At 47.9% G+C, this 24,318-nt stretch overlaps 1 protein-coding gene across 1 annotated transcript in view; it reads right to left on the reverse strand.

The window, feature by feature from the left end:
* The window catches only part of LOC139268003 (netrin-G1-like), a 40,772-nt gene continuing 16,454 nt past the window's right edge, over positions 1-24,318 (reverse strand). Inside the window, exons 2-6 of the mRNA XM_070885967.1 lie at positions 13,659-14,302; positions 7,530-7,702; positions 6,137-6,163; positions 3,862-3,927; positions 1-281 (exon numbers count right to left, since the gene is read on the reverse strand). Coding sequence (XP_070742068.1) covers positions 52-281; positions 3,862-3,927; positions 6,137-6,163; positions 7,530-7,702; positions 13,659-14,302 — 1,140 coding nt within the window. The 3' untranslated portion in view covers positions 1-51. The remainder of the gene's footprint in view (positions 282-3,861; positions 3,928-6,136; positions 6,164-7,529; positions 7,703-13,658; positions 14,303-24,318) is intronic.

The following is a 24,318-nucleotide window of genomic DNA, read 5'->3' on the forward strand; positions in this document are numbered from 1 at the left end:
CTCCTGCACTCTTCTCAGCTTCCCGTGAGCGGCCATGGCGCTGGAGGCCGGTCAGAGCGGCGGGCGGCCGTTAGCGGCGGTTAGCAGCACAGTCAGCGACAGCAGCACCTGGTGTAAGGTGGGGTCCCGCGGGGATTGGGAGACACACCCTCCCACTCCCTCCCCACACTGGCCTTTCTCACACAGGAGCCCAGTGTAGGGAGCGGGGCACACACACCTCCCATTGTCCTCACACACTCCTCCGTTCTCACACCGCGTCAGCAAGTTATCGCACACGCCCGCTGCAAGAGGCCAGAGAAAAGAAAGGTCAGCTCATTGAAAATCTCCCCCGGTTACAGATTGTTCCAACCATCGCCGCTCCCAGGCTCGCACTGTCACAGCAACATTTTATTAGAGAAACATCCAGAAACCGAGAATATAACAAAGAATAGTCAGCCCGGGTTCCAAAAGGGAAAACGGAGAGGTGAGGAAGGAAGTGAAGAAACAATTAGGAAAGAGGAAGTAGAGAATTCAATGATCACGGAATATCGAAAGCAACAGTAAAGTATTCGACAGACACATAAATAACAAAAGGGGAATGAGGATCGGGAGAGGGCCACTGAGGGACACACACGATAAACTCACAGGTAATGACAGCGAAATGGCAGAAATATTCAATAATTACTTTGCCTCAGCATTTACCAGGGACACTAACATGGTGGACATGACATTAGAAGAAGAGATCAAAAAGTTATAAAGAAATTTAAGATGGAAAGGGTGAGATAATTGATAAACTGATCAAACTTAGAGACGATAAAACCCCTGGTCCAGATGGATTGTATCTGCGCATATTAAAAGAAGTTGGGAAGAGATAGCAGAGGCACTGTTACATATATATAAAGATTCATTAGAAAAGGGAATAGTGCCAGAGGACTGGTGGACAGTTAATGTGCTTCCTATATTTAAAAAAGGAGATAGAACAAGTCCAGGAAACTATAGACCAATTAACTTAACGTCGGTGGTAGGAAAGATAATGGAATCTTTACTCAAAGATGTAATAGAAAAACATCTAGACACTGAAAATATAATAAAGAGTAGTCAGCACGGATTTCAAAAGGGAAGGTCATGCTTGGCCAACCTTATTCAATTCTATGAAGTACCACCAGAAAGGGTCGATAAAGGTAATGTAGTATACAATATATTTGGAATTTTTTGGACGCAGCGAGTTGTTGTGATCTGAAATGCGCTGCCTGAAAGGGCGGTGGGAGCAGATTCAATGGTAACTTTCAAAAGTGGATTGGATAAATACTTTGTCATGTTTGTAACCTTCACACAATTGTAACCTTTATGTAACAACACTGTACACTGTATATACCTGAGTAATGCACACCTTGACCACAGGGGGTGAACTTGTGGGAGGCACTCCTCACCTGGTCATCCAGGTATATAAAGGGAGGTCCCATGGAGGGTCATCACTTCTTTGTCCTGGGAATAAAGGTTCAGGTCACACAGTGACCTTGCCTGCAGTACATGCCTCGTGTGATTCTATAGCAGGATGTAAGGACACCACATACTTGAAAAGAAAAAATTAGCAGGGCCATGGGGAAAGAGCAGGGGAGTGGGACTAATCGGATAGATCTTTCACAGAACCAGCACAGACACGATGGGCCAAATGGCCTCCTCCTGTGCTGTGTGATTCTATGAAACTCCCCTCACTGAACTCCAGACCTCCCTTTGTGAGGAACAGTGCCACTAATTGTGTGGCAGGTGATGGGAGATTCCAGGAGGGTTCACTCACTAAATGCGTCTGTGTTTCGCCCCACGGTATCTCTGCTAACGGATACTTTGCTGACCCTGACACACAGAAGCCGGGGCAGAGTGAGGGGAGGGGCTGGTACGGTTACTTACCTCGACAGCCTCTGTGCCAGTAATATCCGGGCAGGCACTTGTCACACTTGGGCCCTGTCGCCCCCTTCTTACACTCACAATATCCCGTGTCATTACAGCGATGGTGGAGCGAGCCATCAGGGTGACACTCACAATCTGCAGAAACAAGACAAGACACACACTGCACACGGTTGATCCCAATAAAACATAGCGACACAACCTCAGCGACAGGAATGAGTGCGAGCCGGGGCAAGGGAGGCTCAGACTGTGGGGGTGAAACAAGTCTCCAACACTTTACAAACAGCTTCAATTCGGGAAGGCGTCGAACACTTTGAGTCTCTTCGTCGGGAGTACGCGGAAGCCAAGTACAAACAGCGGAAGAAGGCGTGTACGACAAATCAAGCACCCCACCCACCCGTCCCTTCAACCACCACCTGCCCCACCTGTGACAGAGTCTGTAGATCCCACATTGGACTCATCAGTCACCTTAGAACTGTAGTGTGGAAGCAAGTCATCCTCGACTCTGGTGGACTGCCTAAGAAGAGAAGACTGAGGGAGTGCCGCACTGTCGAAGGGACAGTACTGAGGGAGTGCCGCACTGTCGGAGGGACAGTACTGAGGGAGTGCTGCACTGTCGGAGGGGCAATACTGAGGGAGTGCCGCACTGTCGGAGGGACAGTACTGAGGGAGTGCCGCACTGTCGATGGGGCACTACTGAGGGAATGCTGCACCAGTAGATGTGTATTTGGACTTTCAAAAGGCTTTTGACAAGGTCCCGCACAAGAGATTGTTGTGCAAAATCTAAGCACATGGTATTGGGGGTAATGTACTGACGTGGATAGAGAACTGGATGGCAGACAGGAAGCAGAGAGTCGGGATAAACAGGTCCTTTTCAGAATGGCAGGCAGTGACTAGTGGAATGCCGCAGGGCTCAGTGCTGGGACCCCAGCTCTTTACAATATACATTAATGATTTAGACGAAGGTAATCAATGTAATATCTCCATGTTTGCAGATGACACTAAGCTGGGTGGCGGTGTGAGCTGTGAGGAGGACGCTAAGAGGTTGCAGGGTGACTTGGACAGGTTAGGTGAGTGGGCAAATGCATGGCAGATGCAGTATACTGTAGATAAATGTGAGGTTATCCATTTTGGGGGCAAAAACATGAAGGCAGAATATTATCTGAATGGCGGCAGACTAGAAAAAGGGGAGGTGCAACGAGACCTGGTGTCATGGTTCATCAGTCACTGAAAGTGGGCATGCAGGTACAGCAGACGGTGAAGAAGACAAATGGTATGTTGGCCTTCATAGCTCGGGGATTTGAGTTTAGGCGTAGGGAAGTATTATTACAGTTGTACAGGGCCTTGGTGAGGCCTCAGCTGGAATACTGTGTTCAGTTTTGGTCTCGGGATCCTAATCTGAGGAAGGACGTTCTTGCTATTGAGGGAGTGCAGCGAAGGTTCACCAGACTGATTCCCGGGATGGCTGGACTGACATATGAGGAGAGACTGGATCAACTGGGCCTTATTCACTAGTGTTTAGAAGGCTGAGAAGGGATCTCATAGAAACGTATAAGATTCTGACGGGACTGGACAGGTTCAATGCAGGAAGAATGTTCCAAATGTTGGGGAAGTCCAGAACCAGGGATGGTAGGCCATTTAGGACTGAGATGAGGAGAAACTTCTTCACTCAGAGAGTTGTTAACCTGTGGAATTCCCTGCCGCAGAGAATTGTTGATGCCAGTTCATTGGATATATTCAAGAGGGAGTTAGATATGGCCCTTACGGCTAAAAGGATCAAGGGGTATGGAGAGAAAGCGGGAAAGGGGTACTGAGGGAATGATCAGTCATGATCTTATTGAATAGTGGTGCAGGTTCGAAGGGCCGAATGGCCTACTCCTGCACCTATTTTCTATGTTTCTATTTTCTATGTTTCTAAATGCAATCCTTGCTTTCTCTTCCTGATCTGAGCCAGTCGCTTTGTTTGCAAGCTCCTACCTTGCGCTGGGTTCACGACCTCTAGTGATGAGATTCGTGGCCGTGTGTGATCGAGCTTTGGGTCAGCTGCATGTGTCGGGGGAAATCAGCAATTATTGATCCCAGCTGGAGAACAACACGCGGGCTGAACAGAGCATCTGTAATTTGCACACATTGAGAGGAGACTGCCCGGGACTGCAAGAGGGTCCGAGAGACAAGCATGCAGACATTTCCATCTCCATCTCACCACCATTCAGACAGAGACTGACACCGAGACATGGAAGGTGATAGTGGGACAGGGGACCAAAAGCTTGGTCAATTAGGTAGGTTTTATCAGCGACTTAAAGGAGGAGAGAGAGATAGTGAGGATTAGGGAGACAATTCCAGAGCTTAGGGCTTGGCAGCTGAAGGCCACCAATGGTGGGGCAAAATGAGTGAGGGATGCTCAAGGGCCAGAATCGGAGGAACGCAGAGATCTTGGAGGGTGTAGGGCAGGAGGAGGTTACAAAGTTAGGGCGGATTGTAGGGCTTGAGGAGGTTACAGAGATAGGGAGGTATGTAGGGTGGGAGGGGGTTACAGAGATAGCGAGGTGTGTAGGGTGGGAGGGGGTTACAGAGATAGGGAGGGGTGTAGGGTGGGAGGGGTTACAGAGATAAGCAGGGGTGTGGAGTGGGAGGGGGTTACAGAGATAGGGAGGGCTGAGACCACAGAGCGATTTGAACGCGAGGATGAGAATTCTAAATTGGAGACGTTGCTGGACCAGGGGCCAATGTCGGCTCAATCAATCGCTTCTCCGGATCTGCTCACTGCCCAGGCCATCGCTCAAAGTGGATCGGTCGCTAATTAGCGGGAATCTGGTCCGCGGAGCAAGGGTTTAATAGGGTGAGGACGGTGACAGGTTATTGTGGGATTTGGGTACATTCGAGTAGGTTGAGGGTGTGAAAGGAAAACTGTGTAATGCAGGATGTGACTGAACCGTCCTGTTATTATTCAGCATGACTGAATCCAGCAACAACACGCTCAGTAATTCAGTGCAACATAGAAATTCATCGGCAGGCATTAGAACTCGTTTATCTTCAGTTCAGTTTGTGTCAGTGATAAAGGTTTTGAGTGTCTGTTTCTTCCTGTTGGTTCTGGCTGTACCTGGGCAGGAAAGGGGCAGGATTGGGGTCAAAGTGTAATGTTTCATCGAAGCCCAGGGTGCCCCAGAGCCCCAATCCCAGTCACCGTGGGGAGTTATGGTCACTCCCGGTCAGTATGGGGAGTTATGGTCACGCTGCTCCTGGTCAGTGTGTGAATTATGGTCACTCCTTGTCAGTATGGGGAGTTATGGTCACTCCAGGTCAGTATGGGGCATTATGGTCACTCCCGGTCAGTATGGGGAGTTATGGTCACTCCCGGTCAGTATGGGGAATTATGGTCACTCCCGGCCAGTGTGGGGAGCTATGGTCACGCTGCTCCTGGTCAGTGTGTGAATTATGGTCACTCCCGGTCAGTATGGGGAGTTATGGTCACTCCCGGTCAGTATGGGGAGTTATGGTCACTCCCGGTCAGTATGGGGGGTTATGGTCACTCCCGGCCAGTGTGGGGAGCTATGGTCACGCTGCTCCTGGTCAGTATGGGGGGTTATGGTCACTCCCGGTCAGTATGGGGGGTTATGGTCACTCCCGGTCAGTGTGGGGAGTTATGGTCATTCCCGGTCAGTGTGGGGAGTTATGGTCACTTCCGGTCAGTATGGGAGATATATGGTCACTTCCGGTCAGTCTGTGTGTTGGTTTGGGGATTCAATGTGGAGAATGGTTTGGAATGACACGGACAGCATGCGAAGGGTTAAATAAACAGGAACAAGTTGATGCAAAATCTGAGACACTCACCCAGTTCCCATTCCTGTATCTGGGATAACGGGATTACAACAGATCCCCGTTGATCTTTGCCTCAGCAACCAATCAGCTTTCTACAAATCTTCCCTCCACTTCCCATTGAACATTCTCACTGAGACAGAGTTAAGAAGCACTTTCCTCTCAGCTAAGATGTGCGTCGTATATATTACATCTTCCCTGCTTCATATCTGCTGTCCCGCTCAAGGAGATTATACTTTACTCCATAGATACATGGACACACAGCCTCCTGATCCCAGCCCTGCTCACACCCACGCCTGTTCACACTCAGTCCCTGTTCACACCTACACTTGTCCCTTGGTCAGTGGACGATGAGGGAGGTTTGAGGGGAGCGGTTTGTTCCTGATACAGAAATGGGCTCTGGGTCAGCAGGTCAGAGAGCGTAGATCCTACTTACGGCCACTTGCGACAGTGTCAGGGAGGCCTGGAGAGGGAAACGGAAACAATGAAAGTTAGAGAGACGTCTGATTAACAATCTTTATCAATAAACACACTAATACAACCCGTCACACGGAGTGTTCATGAGATCGACATCACTTAAACTCACGAACAAAGAACACATCGGGGATTGCGTACTGCACCCTCTGAGAGCTCACACCAGCCCTATGTGAGACCAGGTAGAGTTGCTATAGTGCTCCCGTAAGGTGAGCGTGAGGTTAGTGCGTGGGTACACTCCCACTATGTGCGATTAGTGTGTAAGTACGCTGGGTTAATACGCAAGGGCATCAGTCATCACAGAGACCCCTCTCCCACTGCCCAGTCATGTCACTATCTGGATATTGATCTCGGGACATTCCACACACAGCAATGGCCACAGATGTCCCTCACAACCTTCACTTCCTGATCTGCTTCAGATATTGATTACACAGAGGCTTATTCTCCTCTCACCCTCCCCAGCTCTTCCCCAGCTGTTCATCCAGCCATTAACATTCCATTCTCACATCAGTCTACACCTCAGTGCTGGCTCTGTATCTGTAGGTGTGTCCGGAGTGAGCTTCCATCAAATTGAACCCCTGCAGCTATTCTAACCTCACCCTCTACATAATGCCAGTGATTCCCCCTCACTCACTGACCCCGACATTACATTGATAGAGGGCTTCAAAATCAGGAAGGGTTTCGATAGAGTAAATAATGAGAATCTGTTTCCAGTGGCAGGAGGGTCAGGAACCAGAGGTCACAGATTGAAGGTGATTGGCAAAAGGACCAGAGGGGAGGTGAGGAGAGTTTATTTACACAGCGAGTTGTTGTGATCTGGAATGCACTGCCTGAAAGGGCGGTGGGAGCAGATTCAATAGTAACTTTCAAAAGGCTGTGGGGAAACAGCAGGAAGTGGGACTAATTGGATCATTTTTCTTTCTTTCCCTCTCTATATCTCTTCCGTTCTCTCATTCTTACTTTCTTTCTCTCCTCTCTTTCACTCTTTTTCACTTTCTTTATTTCTTTTTGTCTCCCACTTTCTTTTTCATTTCCTTTGTTCTCTCTCTTTATCTCTCATTCTTTTTCCCTCTCCTCTCTCCCCCCCCCCCCTTACCTCTCTCCCTCTCTCTCTCTCTCTCACTCCCTCTCCTTCCCTCTCACTCAGTGTGGAGCCGTGGACACGGACTCTATTTCTGTCCCTGGCTCTGTCCAATCTCCCGCTGTGAGCCTCTGTTCCCACATTAACACAATCACAGACACCCATGGGGCTGTATTTTGGAGTCGATGTGTTGTCGGGAGTTGGGCTGAGAATGAAATGTGAATGGAATCTAGCGCCGGCACTGGGCCGGGCCGGAGCAGCTCTGGTTACTCACAGACATTGGCCGTCCCTTTGGGGATTGGGAGGTACGAGCCCGCTCTCCACACTCGGCCTTGAAAGCCTTTCTTGCATCTCCCGCAGTCCGGCCCCGTCGTGTTGTGCTCGCACTCGCAACTCAGCTTCCCCTTCTCCCAGATACAGTTGTTGGCGTGAAGATTGCACTTACACCTGGCAAAAAACAAGGGCAAGCTGGTTTCAAATAAGCTGAGCAGCTGGGTTAGACTGGGGACTGCCCGCTCCGGGAGTCCGCTCTCCCTTTTCCAGCTTCACTCTGCAAACAGCAACATTTTTCTCCCAATTATTGCATTTCAAACCAGGTGGCAGGACAGTTTCTGGGTGTGTTTCCGCTGATTGACGATCAGATTCTGGGCAGCAACAAGAACAAGTTAGGAGAGAGTTTCTGATCAGCTCCAGCGTTCCAGGCCCCTCAGAGAAAGAGTTTGTATTTATGTAGCGCCTCTCAAAACCCTCAGCATCTCCCAGCAAAATAGATCATTGGCTGTAAAGCACCTTGGGACGTCCTGAGGGCGTGAAAGGTGCGATAGAAATGTAAGTACATTCTTAACAACAAAAATACCTGCAACTACAACTACAACAACCTGCATTTATATAGCATCTTTAATGTAGTAAAACGTCACAGGAACATAAATCAGACAAAAAGTGACACCCGGACACATGAAATATTAGGGCAGGTGACCCAAAGATTGGTCAAAGAGGTAGGTTTTAAGGAGTGTCTTAAAGGAGAGAGAGGCGGAGAGGTTTAGGGAGGGAATTCTGGAGTTTCGGGCTCAGGCACGGCCGCCAATGGTGGGGCGATGGAAATTAGGGCTGTGCAAGAGGCCAGAATTGGATGAGCGTGGAGATCTCGGAGGGGTGTAGGGCTGGAAGAGGTTTCAGAGATAGGGAGGGGAGAGGCCATGGAGGGATTTGAAGATAAGGATGAGAATTTTAAAAATCGGGGCGTTTGCGGACCAGTCGCCAATGTAGGTCAGCAACAACAACAAATGACAACTACAACAACTTGCCTTTATATAGCATCTTTGACATAGTACAACGTCCCAAGGTGCTTCACAGCAGCGTAAATCAGGCAGAATTTGAGACCGGGACACATGAGGAGGAAAAACTCGGAGACTGAAGATGAAGATGGAAAGACTGATAATCTCCACCTTCCCTCTTCTCCTGGCTCAGTCCCCACTTTCCCCATTTTCACCCAAACACCAAAGCGGCCGGATTGTCCCCAGGGTTTGCTCAGAAAGGGTTAAACCTGGGAATCTCTTTCAAGGTTTAAAGTGAAACTATTCGATCCATAAGAACATAAGAATTATGAACAGGGGTAGGCCATCTAGCCCCTCGAGCCTGCTCCGCCATTCAACAAGATCATGGCTGATCTGGACATGGACTCAGCTCCACTTACCCGCCCGCTCCCCATAACCCTTAATTCCCTTATTGGTTAAAAATCTATCAATCTGTGACTTGAATACATTCAATGAGCTAGCCTCAACTGCTTCCTTGGGCAGAGAATTCCACAGATTCACAACCCTCTGGGAGAAGAAATTCCTTCTCAACTCGGTTTTAAATTGGCTCCCCTGTATTTTGAGGTTCTAGTCTCCCCGACCAGTGGAAACAACCTCTCTGCCTCTATCTTGTCTATCCCTTTCATTATTTTAAATGTTTCTATAAGATCACCCTCATCCTTCTGAACTCCAACGAGTAAAGACCCAGTCTACTCAATCTATCATCATAAGGTAACCCCCTCATCTCCGAAATCAGCCAAGTGAATCGTCTCTGTACCCCCTCCAAAGCCAGTATATCCTTCCTTAAGTAAGGTGACCAAAACTGCACGCAGTACACCAGGTGCGGCCTCACCAATAACCTACACAGTTGCAGCAGGACCTCCCTGCTTTTGTACTCCATCCCTCTCGCAATAACATTTCATTCGCCTTCCTGATTACCTGCTTCACCTGCAAACTAACTTTTTGGGATTCATGCACGGGACCCCCAAGTCCCTCTGCACCTCAGCATGTTGTAATTTTTCCCCATTCAAATAATATTCCCTTTTACTGTTTTTTTTCCCCCCAAGGTGGATGACCTCACACTTTCCGACATTGTATTCCATCTGCCAAACCTTAGCCCGTTCGCTTAACCTATCCAAATCTCTTTGCAGCCTCTCTGTGTCCTCTACACAACCCGCTTTCCCACTAATCTTTGTGTCATCTGCACATTTTGTTACACTACACTCTGTCCCCTCTTCCAGGTCATCTATGTATATTGTAAACAGTTTTGGTCCCAGCACCGATCTCTGTGGCACACCACTAACCACCGATTTCCAACCCGAAAAGGACCCATTTATCCCGACTCTCTGCTTTCTATTCGCCACCAATTCTCTATCCATGCTAATACATTTCCTCTGACTCCGCGTACCTCTATCTTCTGCAGTAACCTTTTGTGTGGCACCTTATCGAATGCCTTTTGGAAACCTAAATACACCACATCCATCGGTACACCTCTATCCACCATGCTCATTATATCCTCAAAGAATTCCAGTAAATTAGTTAAACATGATTTCCCCTTCATGAATCCATGCTGTGTCTGCTTGATTGCACTATTCCTATCTAGATGTCCTGCTATTTTTTCCTGAATGATAGTTTCAAGCATTTTCCCCACTACAGATATTAAACTAACCGGCCTATAGTTACCTGCCTTTTGTCTGCCCCCTTTTTTAAACAGAGGCGTTACATTAGCTGCTTTCCAATCCGCTGGTACCTCCCCAGAGTCCAGAGAATTTTGGTATATTATAACGAATGCATCTGCTATAACTTCTGCCATCTCTTTTAATACCCTGGGATGCATTTCATCAGGACCAGGGGACTTGTCTACCTTGAGTCCCATTAGCCTGTCCAGCACTACCCCCTTAGTGATAGTGATTGTCTCAAGGTCCTCCCTTCCCACATTCCTGTGACCAGCAATTTTTGGCATGGTTTTTGTATCTTCCACTGTGAAGACCGAAGCAAAATAATTGTTTAAGGTCTCAGCCGTTTCCACATTTCCCATTATTAAATCCCCCTTCTCATCTTCTAAGGGACTAACATTTACATTAGTCACTCTTTTCCGTTTTATATATTTGTAAAAGCTTTTACTATCTGTTTTTATGTTTTGCAACCCACTGGGCGAGGAGCTCATGGTGAACTAACACTGGAACCACAACAGAGAATTCAATCTTCAAATGAATGAATGAATGAGAGTTTATAAAACAGCCAGCAAAAGAGGTGGCCCGTATTGGTTCAGTGTTTAGTGTGAGAGAGTTAATATTGAATGATTCCTCAATCATCAATGACGGGACATTTACAGCGAGAGAATGAGTGGTTTACACAACAAATTACTCTCCTTTTCCACACAAATCACCAGGAAACGGGACAGGGAAACTAACAGACGTGGATCTCAGTGATTCAGGATATAAAGAGGAAGCACAGTGTGAGATTTGGGATCAGTGGATAGATTCGCTGATCGACTTTACTCCTGTACAATCCCACATTCCAAAAGATGAAAGGATGGAGTTTACCCCCACCCCACACAGCGGGAACTCTGTCCCGGCTCCTCCCCTCCCCCAATCGCCAACTCCTCACCCTCTGACCCTGGGAGTGAATCCCACAGCCTCACCATGCTCTGTGTGAAGACCTTTTTCCTGCCCCCTCCTCAATCTCTCACATTTCATCTTTCTCTGGCCCCTCATTCTAAAACAGAATGAACTTGTATTTCTATAGAGCATTTCACCTCCTCAGGACGTCCCAAAGCGTTTCACAGCCAATGAAGCACTTTTGGAGTGTAGTCTCTGTTGTAATGTTGGAAACTCAGCAGCCAATATGTGCACAGCAAGCTCCCACAAACAGCAATGTTTCCCTCCCTAAACCTCTCCGCCTCTCCCTCCTCTAAGACGCTCCTTAAACCAACATCCTTGAGCAAGCTTTTGGTCTCCAGTCTTAATATCTCCTTCTGTGGCTCGGTGTTAATTGTGTCTGATTTATGCTCCTGTGAAGCACCTTGGGACGTTTCACTACGTTAAAGGCGCTTTGTAAATGGCAGTTGTTGTTTTTCAGTAAATGCGATTTGGAAAGGCCCAACATGCTGTGAAGGTCTCTCTGCCGTGAAGCGTGAGAACGCTGGTCTCGGTGACTCTGTGCTAACAGCATCGAGCCGCTGTTTAACTTACTGCGAAGGTGAAGCTTCACAATCCGCACATTGTACGTTGCACATTCAGCAAATTGGCAGTTCTGGGCTCTGTTTGCTGAACTAAGCAGAAACCCAGACAGTTCCTTGGAGTCACATTAACGGCAGCGTAAACATTTTACTGCTCCTGGTCTCCAATTAGTGCCTGAAGATTCTCCGTGACTAAAAGCTGGAGCGAGCCTCCCAGAAACTGAGTGTAGAATAATGAGGGAATGGCTCAGAGCCCAGCAGATTGTGTGATGGGCCAATGGGAACTCACTGAGCCAGACTGAATATAGATTGAACACGAAGGGGGTGTTGAGTCACAATCATTCATCAAACCAGGAAAGGCTTTGATAGAGTAAATAGAGAGACACTGTTTCCCGTGGCAGGAGGGTCGGGAACCAGAGGGCACAGATTGAAGGTCATTGGCATAAGGACCAGAGGGAGATGAGAAGAGTTTATTTACACCGCGAGTTGGAAAGGGAATTGGATAAATACTTGAAGGGAAAGATTTGCAGGGCAATGGGGAAAGAGTGGGGAGTGGGACTAATTAGAGAGCTCTTTCACAGAGCCAGCACAGGCCCGATGGGCCAAATGGCCTCCTCCTTTGCGGTCTGATTCTCGGACTCTCTGAATCCTGATGAGACTGGAGCTCGGCAGTGTTGAGAGTAAAGGGACAGATTCTGCTCGCTCCGTGCTGCTCGATTGGCTGAACACTGAGCAGGAACTCGCTGACTCATCGCCAGCCAGCTAGCAGGACTGTGAAAGCTCGCTACCGAGCCCATCACCAGGGGCAGGGGGAGCTGGCACAGTGCTGGTCTGTGCACAGTGTCACACAGCCATTCAGGGAAGCTCAAACACCCGACACGGGCAGCTGACCGTGCCAAGTGGGCCGGGGGAGGGATCACCATCTATCGCTGTAAAACCTCCCAGTTACCCAGCGCTCACATAGGAACAGGAGGAGGCCATTCAGCCCCTCGAGCCTGCTCCGTCATTCAATGTGATCATGGCTGATCTGTGACCTAACTCTATATACCCGCCTTTGCCCCATATCCATTAATACCTCTGGTTATTAAAATCTATCAATCTCAGATTTAAAATTAACAATTGATCTAGCATCAACTGCCGTTTGCAGTAGAGAATTCCAACCTTCGACCACCCTTTGTGTAAAACTGTTTCCCAACATCACTCCGTAAAGGATTGGCTCTAATTTTCAGACTTTGCCCCAAGTCCTAGAATAACCAACCAGTGGAATTCTTGGAAATGGTTTCTCTCTATCTACCCGTTCAGTTCCCTTTAATAAATTGAAACCTTCGATCAAATAACCTTCTAAATTCCAGGGAATACAATTCGAGATTTTGTAATCTCTCCTCGTAATTAGGTGTTGGGCCTGATAGACTGCCCTTCAGATGTTAATTGAGATTGCCTTGTCTGCTGTTAACTCCAATAAAGTACCCTCCAGATGATAACTGATAGAGTGTCCTGCCAGATGTTATCCCTGATAGTATCCCAGATGTTAGCCCTGAGAGTATTCCCCCAAATGTTTGCCCTGTTGGATTATTGCCATGATGATAAAATGATAATATTCCCCAGATGTTGGCCCCGGTTGAATAGCATTGACATAATGTCCCGAGAGTGCCCGAGGATGTTGCCCATGTGATTGCCTCCCTAGATGTTGGCCCTATGAGTGCCCCAGAATTTGCCCTGTGAGTGCCCCAGATGTTGCTCTGAGTGCCCCCAGATGTTGGCCCTGTGAGTGCCCCCAGATGTTGGCCCTGTGAGTGGCCCCCAGATGTTGGCCCTGTGAGTGGCCCCCAGATGTTGCCCGGCGAGTGCCCCAGATGTTGGCCCGACGGCTCCCCCTGCGTGTGAAGTGTGGGATCAGCGACTCTGACCAGAAGGGGCGAGGAGCTCTCACCGGCCGCGAATGTCCAGGTTGGAGATGGCGTAGAAGTATTTGGAGAGGTTGTGCTGGTCAACACTGGTGGCCCCAGTGGCCGGCCGGAGCAGCCTGACCCGCAGGTCGGTCAGGGTGAAGAAGTCCCTCAGGTCCTTGGTGGTGTCCAGCTGGCCGTACAGTGAGGCCATATCGCGGAGACGGGGCCCCCCGAACAGGGCGAAACGCTCCTGGATCTCCAAGCGCACCATCTTGTCCACCTTCCACACGTAGCCCCTGGAGTACTCCTCTGTGCAGATGATGTCCAGCACCGAGACCGGGCTCAGATCCCGGGCCCTTCTCGGCTCCATCCCGAAGGAGGTGAGGCAGTCGGCCGCGTAGAACTGGTAGGGCTGCCACGTCCGGCCGTGGTCCAGAGACTTCTCCAGGACCATCTGCTCCGGCCGGCCTGACTCGAAGGTGATGACCATGTCCTCGGTCAGCTCGATGGTCTTGCCCCAGGACAGAGTGATGTTGATCAGGAGGGGCTCGGGGAAACTCCTCCAAGAGACACTTTGCCAAAAGGTGTTGGGAATCCGCCCCTCGGCATCCAGCATCAGCTCGGGCGGGTGTGCGAGCTCGGGCGTGTGAGCATCACACTCATTGTTGCACATGTATGGGTTGTCCTGGAAACCGAGACAGGAACAACATGGGTTAGATACAGAGTAAAGCTCCCTCTACACTGTCCCAGCAAACACTCCCAGGGCAGGTACAGCACGGGTTAGATACAGAGTAAAGCTCGCTCCACACTGTCCCAGCAAACACTCCCAGGGCAGGTACAGCACGGGTTAGATACAGAGTAAAGCTCCCTGTACACTGTCCCATCATACACTCCCAGGGCAGGTACAGCACGGGTTAGATACAGAGTAAAGCTCGCTCCACACTGTCCCAGCAAACACTCCCAGGGTAGGTACAGCACGGGTTAGATACAGAGTAAAGCTCCCTCTATACTGTCCCAGCAAACACTCCCAGAGCAGGTACAGCACGGGTTAGATACAGAGTAAAGCTCCCTCTACACTGTCCCATCAAACACTCCCAGGGCAGGTACAGCACGGGGTTAGATACAGAGAAAAGCTCCCTCTACACTGTCCCATCAAACACTCCCAGAGCAGGTACAGCACGGGTTAGATACAGAGCAAAGCTCCCTCTACACTGTCCCATCAAACACTCCCAGGGCAGGTACAGCACGTGTTAGATACAGAGCAAAGCTCCCTCTACACTGTCCCATCAAACACTCCCAGGGCAGGTACAGCACGTGTTAGATACAGAGTAAAGCTCCCTCTACACTGTCCCATCAAACACTCCCAGGGCAGGTACAGCACGGGTTAGATACAGAGCAAAGCTCCCTTGACAGTGTCTTGCAATCCAGGAATTTCCACGCACTCCACATTTCTCAGGGATGATAATAAAGCTGTACGCACTCCCCCGCACTGCACTGTGTGCTGGACAGTTAGACAGCTGGGTAATTATAATCGCTGGAGTGTCGAAGAACGATGTTAGCTGTCGAACTAAAAATAGCTTCATGACACTGACATTTCCCAGCCTGCTCAGCCTTTCCCGATAGTTCTAACCTCTCAGTTCTGGAATCATCCTTGTGAATCTGAAAGGGCAGATTCAATAGGGAATTGGATAAATACTTGAAAAGGAAAGATTTACAGGGCTATGGGGAAAGAGCAGGAGAGTGGGAGTAATCGGATCGCTCTTTCACAGAGCCGGCACAGGCACGATGGGTCGAATGGCCTCTTTCTGTGCTGTATCATTCAATGATTCTGTGATTCTAAGTCGGGACAGTTTGTGACTCGGAGGGGATCTTGGAGGTGATGGTGTTCCCAGGCACCTGCTGCCCTTGACCTTCTAGGTGGTTGAGGTGTCGGGTTTGGGAGGTGCTGCTGAAGAAGCCTTGGTGAGTTGCTGCAGTGCATCTTGTGGATCGGACACACTGCGACTCTATCTGACATCGGCAACACAGAATCAGCCCAACATCCTTTTCCCAATGATCAGACAGCTCGCCTGTTAGACCCCAATCTCCTGCAAGTGGCTGTTGCAGCAATCAATAAAACTAATGCGTGTGATAAATATGGAGAACGCGGCAAAATACAGAGATCATCGAGATTAATGAATCTACAATTAGCACAGCATCGACTAAAGGCTTTGACTAAAGTCGCATATTGGAATAGATTATTGTTCATTCTCTGTGTAGAAAGAATGGAGTGAACATTAGTAACAGAATCCTAAAGCTGTGTAAAGTAAGAATGAATAATGGAACGGTGATTATGTGGCTTGGTGCCAATTATTGTCTGATTTTTGCTCCTTTGAAAAGCTTTGGGAGGATTTACTTTGTTAAAGGTGCTATATAAATGGCAGTTGTTGTTGAAGCAGTAATGAAACATCACCATACAGCCCAGGGAGAGAGAGACACAACAGGCTCCTGCTGTGTGTGGCTGCATCAACAAGGGAAGGGAAGATATTTCAATATAAGGATCATATATTACAGAAACTGCTCCTGTGACACTGGAGTGTAAATGGAGCATCTTATGAATCATTGTTACTTCTACAAATCCACTCAGCCCTTGACATTTATTTCCGGGCTTTAAGTGTTGCTATCGGGGATTAACACTGTGGTGTGACGAAGGGCCTGGTGTTATCACTAACTAAAGCCCTCGCTATCAGCACGGTTCAGTCCCTGGTTAATGATGTGAATCAGTGTATTATTGAGTACAGAAGTTAGTGGCTCCATAAAGTACACCCCGCAGGTTGCTGTCACTTCCCATCACCCAGTAATCAGGCCCTTTGTTGGGGTTAATTGTCGAGCAGAGTTGCTCAGTTAGGAGGTGAATGATTGGGCCAAGAATACAATAAGCAGCATTTAGTGGGCCAGTGCTGAGCTGAAAGGTTCTCCAGGAATGGCGACAGGACAGAGGCAGCGAGATGATAAAAGGGGTCAGAGATTCACCCAGATACTTGATACTGTCTGAGGGTTAAAGAGACAATAAATCAGCTCCAAACCCCGAGACTTTTGCACCAACTCATTGACAAACCCCAACAGCACATGGACATCCTGCTCATTATTGTGACGGATCGCTGACTTTTATCATAAACCCCACTATTTTGAGTGATGGCTTGTTTACATAAGAAATAGGAGCTGGAGGAGGCCATTCGGCCGCTTGAGACTGCTTCACCATTCAATAAGATCATAGCTGATCATCTATCTCAACACTATCCCCAAATCCCTTAATTCCCTTAGTCTCCAAAAATCTATCAATCTCTGTCTTTAATATACTCAATGACTGAGCCTCCACAGCTCTCTGGGGTACAGAATTCCAAATATTCACAACCCTTTGAGTGAAAACATTTCTCCTCATCTCAGTCCTAAATGGCTGACCCCTTATTCTGAGACTGTGACACCTAGTTCTAGACTCCGCAGCCAGGGGAAACATCCTTCCTGCATCTACTCTGTAAAGTCCTGTAATAATTGTGTATGTTTCAAAGAGATGACATCTTATTTCTCTAAATACTATGGAATAGGCCTAGTCTCCTTAATCTCTCCTCATCGGACAATCCCCTCATCCCAGGAATCAGTCATCAATTATGTGGGTCAGGGAGAAGGTCCATCTCCCCATGGCCCACAGTGGGTCAGGGAGAAGGTCCATCTCCCCACGGCCCACAGTGGGTCAGGGAGAAGGTCCATCTCTCCACGGCCCACAGTGGGTCAGGGAGAAGGTCCATCTCCCCACGGCCTACAGTGGGTCAGGGAGAAGGTCCATCTCCCCACGGCCTACAGTGGGTCAGGGAGAAGGTCCATCTCCCCACGGCCCACAGTGGGTCAGGGAGAAGGTCCATCTCCCCACGGCCCACAGTGGGTCAGGGAGAAGGTCCATCTCCCCACGGTCCACAGTGGGTCAGGGAGAAGGTCCATCTTCCCACGGCCCACAGTGGGTCAGGGAGAAGGTTCATCTCGCCACAGCAAAGAGGAAGGTTTTAAAGAGTGTCTTTTAGGAGGAGAGGCAGAGAGGTTTTGGAAGGGAATTCCAGAGCTTAGGGCCTCAGTATCTTGGAACATAATAATCCATGGGATATTAGATAAAACTGATTCTCTCCCAATCTCGGAGGTGATCATTAACGGATCGGATCCTGTGATTCCCAGATTTGCACTGCCTGCTGTCAGTGCCAATTTCAGAGCCAATTGGCCTGCCCAACACTGCCAGCATACACTGCAACATTAGCAGATGGATCTGACATGTCAGCAGCCTGTGAGATAAATGCTGGGCGAGCTCCCCTGTGAGTGACGCTCCAGGATATCTTCCCTCGTGTGCTGGAGCCGCCCTGACATTTATCCGCATTGTTTGGTTTCTGGGACTCTGTCTGTGATGGGGAAATATTAACAAAACTGTCCATGGAATGGTGACGTTTCTGCCTCCATTCTCCTTCACACAAATCAGTGAAGCAGCCGGCAGCTCATGGGGACAAGGCAGAGGGAGCGGGGCTGACAGCACAGGATTCCGGAGCTGCTGTCGACAGGCGGTGGGAATTAATGAGGGAACAGAAGTAAGTGATTGAACACACTGCACAAAGCTCCTCCCAACAGCCCATCACACACCCTGGGAACTCAGACGTTTTGACATTGACATCGCTGCCCTAAGCGAGACACGGCAGGCAGGGGAAGGACAGTTGAAGGAACATGGTGGAGGTTATACCTTTTTCTGGAAAGGAAAACCAGAGGAAGAATGCCGCCGTAATGGAGTCGGCTTTGCCGTCAAGAATGAGCTGGTCAATCGCCTCAAAGACTTCCCCTGTGGGGTTAACGAAAGCCTCGTGACTATTCGTCTCACCCCATCTCGGAAACAATGTGCCACAATCATCAGTGCATACGCCCCTATACTCGATGCAATGGATGAGGCTAAAGAGGGTTTTTATTCCAACCTCGAGACATCCTTGTCCCGCATCCCCACGGGCGACAAATTGATCCTCCTGGGTGATTTTAATGCCAGGGTCAGTAAAGACACAGCCCTCTGGGGAGGTGTGATTGGCAGAGAGGGGGTAGGGAAAGGGAATTCCAGCGGTACCCTACTCCTGACAAAATGTCTGGAACATGAACTCCTCATCACCAACACCCTGTTCTACCAGAGGGACAATACAGGACATCGTGGCAACACCCTCGCTCCACACACCTGCTTGACTAGGTCATTGTCCGATCACAAGGATGTGCGCATCACCCGCGCCATGACAGGAGCTGATGACTGCTGGACGGACCACCGCCTAATCCGATCCATCATCAACATTAACATTGCCCCAAAGCAGAGGGGACAGCAGAAGCAGTGCCGCAAAAAAGTTAATGCCGGGGCACTGAGAGACCCAGCTAAGAGAGCCCTATGCAGCCAGTGCCTCACAGCCAATCTTGTGTGCCTTGATGACCCATAAGGACAAAAGAATTAAGAACAGGAGTAGGCCATCTAGCCCCTCGAGCCTGCTCCGCCACTCAAGATCTTGGCTGATCTAGCCGTGGACTCAGCTCCACTTACCTGGGGACTGGGAGAAATTTAGAACTCAGCAGAGGAGGACAAAGGGTTTGATTAGGACAGGGAAAATGGAGTACGAGAAGAAGCTTGCAGGGAACATTAAGGCGGATTGCAAAAGTTTCTATAGGTATGTAAAGAGAAAAAGGTTGGTGAAGACAAACGTAGGTCCCCTGCAGTCAGAATCAGGGGAAGTCATAACGGGGAACAAAGAAATGGCGGATCAATTGAACAAGTACTTTGGTTCGGTATTCACTAAGGAGGATACAAACAACCTTCCGGATATAAAAGGGGTCAGAGGGTCTAGTAAGGAAGAGGAACTGAGGGAAATCTTTATTAGTCGGGAAATTGTGTTGGGGAAATTGATGGGATTGAAGGCAGATAAATCCCCAGGGCCTGATGGCCTGCATCCTAGAGTACTTAAGGAGGTGGCCTTGGAAATAGCGGATGCATTGACAGTCATTTTCCAACATTCCATTGACTCTGGATCAGTTCCTATGGAGTGGAGGGTAGCCAATGTAACCCCACTTTTTAAAAAAGGAGGGAGAGAGAAAACAGGGAATTATAGACCGGTCAGCCTGACCTCAGTAGTGGGTAAAATGATGGAATCAATTATTAAGGATGTCATAGCAGTGCATCTGGAAAATGGTGACATGATAGGTCCAAGTCAGCATGGATTTGTGAAAGGGAAATCATGCTTGACAAATCTTCTGGAATTTTTTGAGGATGTTTCCAGTAAAGTGGACAAAGGAGAACCAGTTGATGTGGTATATTTGGACTTTCAGAAGGCTTTCGACAAGGTCCCACACAAGAGATTAATGTGCAAAGTTAAAGCACATGGGATTGGGGGTAGTGTGCTGACGTGGATTGAGAACTGGTTGTCAGACAGGAAGCAAAGAGTAGGAGTAAACGGGTACTTTTCAGAATGGCAGGCAGTGACTAGTGGAGTGCCGCAAGGTTCTGTGCTGGGGCCCCAGCTGTTTACATTGTACATTAATGATTTAGACGAGGGGATTAAATGCAGTATCTCCAAATTTGCGGATGATACTAAGTTGGGTGGCAGTGTGAGCTGCGAGGAGGATGCTATTAGGCTGCAGAGTGACTTGGATAGGTTAGGTGAGTGGGCAAATGCATGGCAGATGAAGTATAATGTGGATAAATGTGAGGTTATCCACTTTGGTGGTAAAAACAGAGAGACAGACTATTATCTGAATGGTGACAGATTAGGAAAAGGGAAGGTGCAACGAGACCTGGGTGTCATGGTACATCAGTCATTGAAGGTTGGCATGCAGGTACAGCAGGCGGTTAAGAAAGCAAATGGCATGTTGGCCTTCATAGCGAGGGGATTTGAATACAGGGGCAGGGAGGTGTTGCTACAGTTGTACAGGGCCTTGGTGAGGCCACACCTGGAGTATTGTGTACAGTTTTGGTCTCCTAACTTGAGGAAGGACATTCTTGCTATTGAGGGAGTGCAGCGAAGGTTCACCAGACTGATTCCCGGGATGGCGGGACTGACCTATCAAGAAAGATTGGATCAATTGGGCTTGTATTCACTGGAGTTCAGAAGAATGAGAGGGGACCTCATAGAAACGTTTAAAATTCTGACGGGTTTAGACAGGTTAGATGCAGAAAGAATGTTCCCAATGTTGGGGAAGTCCAGAACCAGGGGTCACAGTCTGAGGATAAGGGGTAAGCCATTTAGGACCGAGATGAGGAGAAACTTCTTCACCCAGAGAGTGGTGAACCTGTGGAATTCTCTACCACAGAAAGTAGTTGAGGCCAATTCACTAAATATATTCAAAAGGGAGTTAGATGAAGTCCTTACTACTCGGGGGATCAAGGGTTATGGCGAGAAAGCAGGAAGGGGGTACTGAAGTTTCATGTTCAGCCATGAACTCATTGAATGGCGGTGCAGGCTAGAAGGGCTGAATGGCCTGCTCCTGCACCTATTTTCTATGTTTCTATGTTTCTATTACCCGCCCACTCCCCATAATCCTTAATTCCCTTATTGGTTAAAAATCTATCTATCTGTGATTTGAATACATTCAATGAGCTAGCCTCAACTGCTTCCCTGGGCAGAGAATTCCACAGATTCACAACCCTCTGGGAGAAGAAATTCCTTCTCAACTCGGTTTTAAATTGGCTCCCCCGTATTTTGAGGCTGTGCCCCCTAGTTCTAGTCTCCCCGACCAGTGGAAACAATGTCTCTGCCTCTATCTTGTCTATCCCTTTCATTATTTTAAATGTTTCTATAAGATCACCCCACATCCTTCTGAACTCCAACGAGTAAAGACCCAGTCTACTCAATCTATCATCATAAGGTAACCCCCTCATCTCCGGAATCAGCCTCGTGAATCGTCTCTATACCCCCTCCAAAGCTAGTATATCCTTCTTTAAGTAATGTGACCAAAACTGCACGCAGTACTCCAGGTGCGGCCTCACCAATACCCTATACAGTTGCAGAAGGACGTCCCTGCTTTTGTACTCAATCCATCTCGCAATGAATTGTAGCATTAAAAAAGCTATTTATGCACTGTAATTTCAGAGACTTTCAAAACCGAGCATTGCGGGATCGTTTTGTGTCTGGGGTGAAAAATGATGCGATCAGAAGAAAATGATTGACGACAGATGACTTGACTTTTGTGATTGCTTGTCAGACAGCAAGCTCGATGGGCATGGCCGATCAATATTCCCGAGAATTTCATAATAATTACGGTCGTCAGTCAACCGAGGTGAATTGCCTGCAGATTCAAAGTAAAAGGCGTTGGGGGGCCCAAAGTCTCAGAAACTGGAAATTCGAATAGAGTGTTAAAGTCGTGCTATAGATGCCTGGGACAACACATTGCTCAAAGTTGTCCATATGTGAAGGCAGAGTGTTTCTTCTGCAGAAAGCCTGGGCATCTTGCGAAGGCATGCCGACTGAAGGGTAAAACAGCTTTCAAAGCTGTGAGTCCAGCGTTAAAAGCTATGAGTAGAAATCCCCAGAGACTACATAGAAGCATGGAAGAAGAACAACAGGACATGGAGATTTTAGAGTTACACGTCATCAGGAGCACGAGGTTAACGGACAGCGATTCGGAAAGTATCAAAATCCACATAGATGTTGCGGGATTCAAGATACCAATGGAAATCGACACGGGTGCATCCGTGAGTGTAGTACCGGAGTTGCTATACCGCGACAAATTGCGGGATTTCCCATTGGTGAAAGCCAATATAGAGCTGCGAGGCTACTGAGAGAGAAAATTCCTGTGGTAGGTCGTATCACCGTACTGGTGAAATAGAAGGATCAATTTCAGAACTTGCCTGTAATAGTATTGAAAGGAGACAAGCCTGCCTTACTAGGAAGAAATTGGTTGAGATCACTGAAGCTGGATTGGAGTGAGATTTCCTGTGTGGAAGCGAGATTTGCATCAACGGATGATGTTATCAAAAAGTATCCGAAGGTGCTCTGCAAAACGGGCAGTCTGATCCAAGGCTTCAAGGTGAGTGTCAGGGTACAGAAGGACGCTAGATCGGTTTATTACAAGCCACGTTCCGTACCATATGCACTCAAGGAGAAAGTTGAGCAAAAATTCAAAAGACGAGACTGAGAACATTATTTGTAAGATAGATCGATATAATTGGGCTACACCCATTGTTGTACCCAAGTCCGATGGTAAGGTAAGATTGTGAGATGATTATAAGGTAACCGTAAACCAGGTTCTAGAGGGTAATGTTCCCAATACATTGCCGAATATAGAAGTTTTGTTCACAACACTGACAGGTGTCAGATCTTCTCAAAACTGGATCTTACGAATGCCTACTTACAGCTTGAACTAGATGAGGAGTCCAAGTCATGTTTGATTATAAATACTCATCTAGGACTATATCAATTTAATAGGCTACCGTTTGGAGTGTCTTCCGCCCCTGCCTTATTCCAAGGGGTGATGAACCAGATTTTGCAAGGTATTGAAGGGGTAGTATGTTATTTGGATGACATACTCATTTCAGCACCAAATAGGCAAATTCATAATAACATATTGAATGAAGTCCTCAAACGGCTAGAGAAGCACAGAGTACGAGTGTCTGCTCGTAAGTGTGAGTTATTTAAAAACTCAGTGGAGTACTTGGGATACAGAGTAGACAAAGATGGTTTACATCCAAACATGGGAAAGCTGGATGCAATTAGAAATGCACCCACTCCCAGGAATGTCACTGAACTTCGTTCATTCTTGGATCTTTTGAACTATTATGGGAAGTTCCTACCAAATTTGGCTATTGTAAAAAACAGGTCCATTGGAAGTGAAAGAATGTGATACAGCATTCAAGGAGTGTAAAAGCAAATTGGTCGAGAGCACCATGTCAGTTCACTATGACAAATCTAAGGAGATTAAGCTAGCATGTGATGCCTCTCCGTATGGAGTTGGGGCAGTGATCTCTCATGTTCCACGTAGTGGGGAGGAGAGACCAATTGCTTTTGCTTCATGCACTCTCAGTGCCAGTGAGAGTAATTATGCGCAAATTGAAAGGGAAGCTTTGGCATTAATTTTTGGGGTCAAGAAGTTTCACAAATACTTTATATGGTCGTAAGTTTACCATTGTTACGGAACATACGCCCCTAACAGCAATCCTCCATCCAAAGTCCCCAGTTCCAACATTAGCTGCAGCCTGAATGCAGAGATGTGCCTTGATTTTGTCAGCATTGAGTACAGATGATCACAGTAATGCTGATGCAATGTCTAGATTGCCTTCCCCATCACAAGTTACACCCGATAGGGAAGAAGTGTTTTATTTTTCATACATTGATGAGCTACCAGTTCAGGCTGAAGAGATTGGTAGAGCAACCAAACGTGACCCAGTGATGTCAAGGGTGTATGATTTTATTGCAAATGGATGGCCAAACCAGGTATCAAACAAAGCTATTCATCCATTCTTCATTCGTAGGAATGAATTATCAGTCGAGAAAGATTGTATCATGTGGGGTGCAAGAGTGGTTATACCAAATAAATTTAGGTTCAACTTATTAGGAGACCTCCATGACCAGCACCTGGGAATGTGCTTGACCAAGAGTTTTGCACGCAGTTATTTATGGTGGCCAGGTCTTGATAAAGATGTAGAGTACATCGTGAGTCAATGTACGACATTCTATC

The sequence above is a fragment of the Pristiophorus japonicus genome, chromosome 8 (assembly GCF_044704955.1).
Source record: "Pristiophorus japonicus isolate sPriJap1 chromosome 8, sPriJap1.hap1, whole genome shotgun sequence".
Classification (NCBI taxonomy): Eukaryota; Metazoa; Chordata; class Chondrichthyes; family Pristiophoridae; genus Pristiophorus; species Pristiophorus japonicus.